The following is a 2197-nucleotide window of genomic DNA, read 5'->3' as shown; positions in this document are numbered from 1 at the left end:
GAGGATGCTGCACGAGAGGCTGCGCCTGCGCCGACGACACCGTCGCCACGTGCATTACCAGCCCCGGCGCCGATGCCCGCTCCCGCTCCGGCACCGGCGCCAGTGCCGAGGCTGAGCAAGCAGAAGAGCTCCATGAGCTCCGTGCTGAGCTCCGAGGATGCTGCACGAGAGGCTGCGACCCAAATCTTTGACGACTTTCTGATGGCAAGATGCGGCTGTCCGACTCGACATTCGTCTTCTTCTCCTCGGACAACGGCTTCCACCTCGGCGAGCACCGCATGCTCTTCGGAAAGACAAAGCCCTACGCCACCGACGTCAGGCTGCCAATGTACGTCGCCGGCCCGGGTCTCCCGCGCGGCGAGACGCGGCCGCTACCCACCACACACCTCGACATCACCGCCACCATCGCCGAGCTGGGAGGCGCAGCCAAGCACGCGCCGCACCCTCTCGACGGCCTCTCGTTCAAAGCCGCGCTCGGCAGCACGCCACCGGCGCTGTCTGAGTGGCGTGACTTCTCCTTCTCGGAGTTCTATGTCAACGATAATACGTGGAGGAACATCCGCCTGATCGACCACGCGACGGGCCAGCCAGCGTGGGCCTTCCACTGGTGGTGTAGCAACCAGTCCGAGGTTTACCGCGAGGCCGACGACCCGTTCCAGATGGCCAACGTCGGAGGCGACGATCCGACGCCCTTTGGCCGCTCCATCGTCCGCCGCTACCTGCCCGCGACGGAGGTGCTGGGCGCCTGCGTTGGCGGAGCGTGCAATCGAATGCCCCCAGCCGGCACGCCCTCCGCGAACCCACTCCCTTGCCACGACCCGGGTGAGCTACTCCATGTAGATGAGGCGTGGATGGACTAGAACCTGGCGGCTGCTTTACTCAGACACTCGATGGTGAGAGGGTCTGGGAAGGGGTTGACGACGACGACGGGCCGACATTGGTTGTTGTTCTGCCTGTTTGGGTCACCCGCAGGAGTTGCGAGGGGCGCCCCCTGGCCTACCACTTGTAAGGTGCTCGTCTACCCAGTCCACGTAGAGCTCTAGTTGATCCCAACAGTCGACAGATGTTCTATTCACGAGTTGTTTTTGTTAAATTCTATTCATGTCGATCCGTTTCATCGATTCGTTGGGACGGATGAATGAAGAGCGAGTTAGCCCAGCAGGCCGCGATGAGCAGGAGGCCCCCGGCGCTCGTCCCGCCGGATCCAGCTTACCTCGCGCGCCAACGAAAGAAGAATAAGTTCGAGTCAGGCATCGCACAAACGCCGCTCGCGGGCGTTTTGACCTTTCCCTCGGGAGTGGGCAGTGCGGTCAAATACAGCCCGCCAAGCGCAAATGGCAACATTGGTCAACAACGCCGCAAGACGCAGCAATCTCCACCCCCTCGCCCCGCATCGTACAAACAACCGGACACGCATATCCTGCCTGCGCCGACGACACCGTCGCCACGTGCATTACCAGCCCCGGCGCCGATGCCCGCTCCCGCTCCGGCACCGGCGCCAGTGCTGAGGCTGAGCAAGCAGAAGAGCTCCATGAGCTCCGTGCTGAGCTCCGAGGATGCTGCACGAGAGGCTGCGCCTGCGCCGACGACACCGTCGCCACGTGCATTACCAGCCCCGGCGCCGATGCCCGCTCCCGCTCCGGCACCGGCGCCAGTGCCGAGGCTGAGCAAGCAGAAGAGCTCCATGAGCTCCGTGCTGAGCTCCGAGGATGCTGCACGAGAGGCTGCGACCCAAATCTTTGACGACTTTCTGATGGCAAGATGCGGCTGTCCGACTCGACATTCGTCTTCTTCTCCTCGGACAACGGCTTCCACCTCGGCGAGCACCGCATGCTCTTCGGAAAGACAAAGCCCTACGCCACCGACGTCAGGCTGCCAATGTACGTCGCCGGCCCGGGTCTCCCGCGCGGCGAGACGCGGCCGCTACCCACCACACACCTCGACATCACCGCCACCATCGCCGAGCTGGGAGGCGCAGCCAAGCACGCGCCGCACCCTCTCGACGGCCTCTCGTTCAAAGCCGCGCTCGGCAGCACGCCACCGGCGCTGTCTGAGTGGCGTGACTTCTCCTTCTCGGAGTTCTATGTCAACGATAATACGTGGAGGAACATCCGCCTGATCGACCACGCGACGGGCCAGCCAGCGTGGGCCTTCCACTGGTGGTGTAGCAACCAGTCCGAGGTTTACCGCGAGGCCG

At 63.9% G+C, this 2197-nt stretch overlaps 1 protein-coding gene across 1 annotated transcript; it reads left to right on the top strand.

Annotated features, from left to right (window-relative positions):
• Positions 1 to 209: 209 nt before the first annotated feature.
• On the top strand, positions 210 to 2181 carry EMIHUDRAFT_123682 (hypothetical protein; the record flags this gene model as incomplete). The annotated part of the gene is made up of 2 exons (XM_005775877.1): positions 210 to 734; positions 1762 to 2181. Coding segments are annotated over 2 exons (945 nt in total), but the record flags the coding sequence as incomplete, so codon positions are not given.
• Between the last annotated feature and the right edge of the window lie 16 nt (positions 2182 to 2197).

This window comes from Emiliania huxleyi, assembly GCF_000372725.1.
Source record: "Emiliania huxleyi CCMP1516 unplaced genomic scaffold EMIHUscaffold_2905, whole genome shotgun sequence".
Lineage (NCBI taxonomy): Eukaryota > Haptophyta > Isochrysidales > Noelaerhabdaceae > Emiliania > Emiliania huxleyi.
The sequence above is the reverse complement of the archived record's forward strand: the minus strand, read 5'-3'. Positions and strand labels throughout refer to the sequence as shown.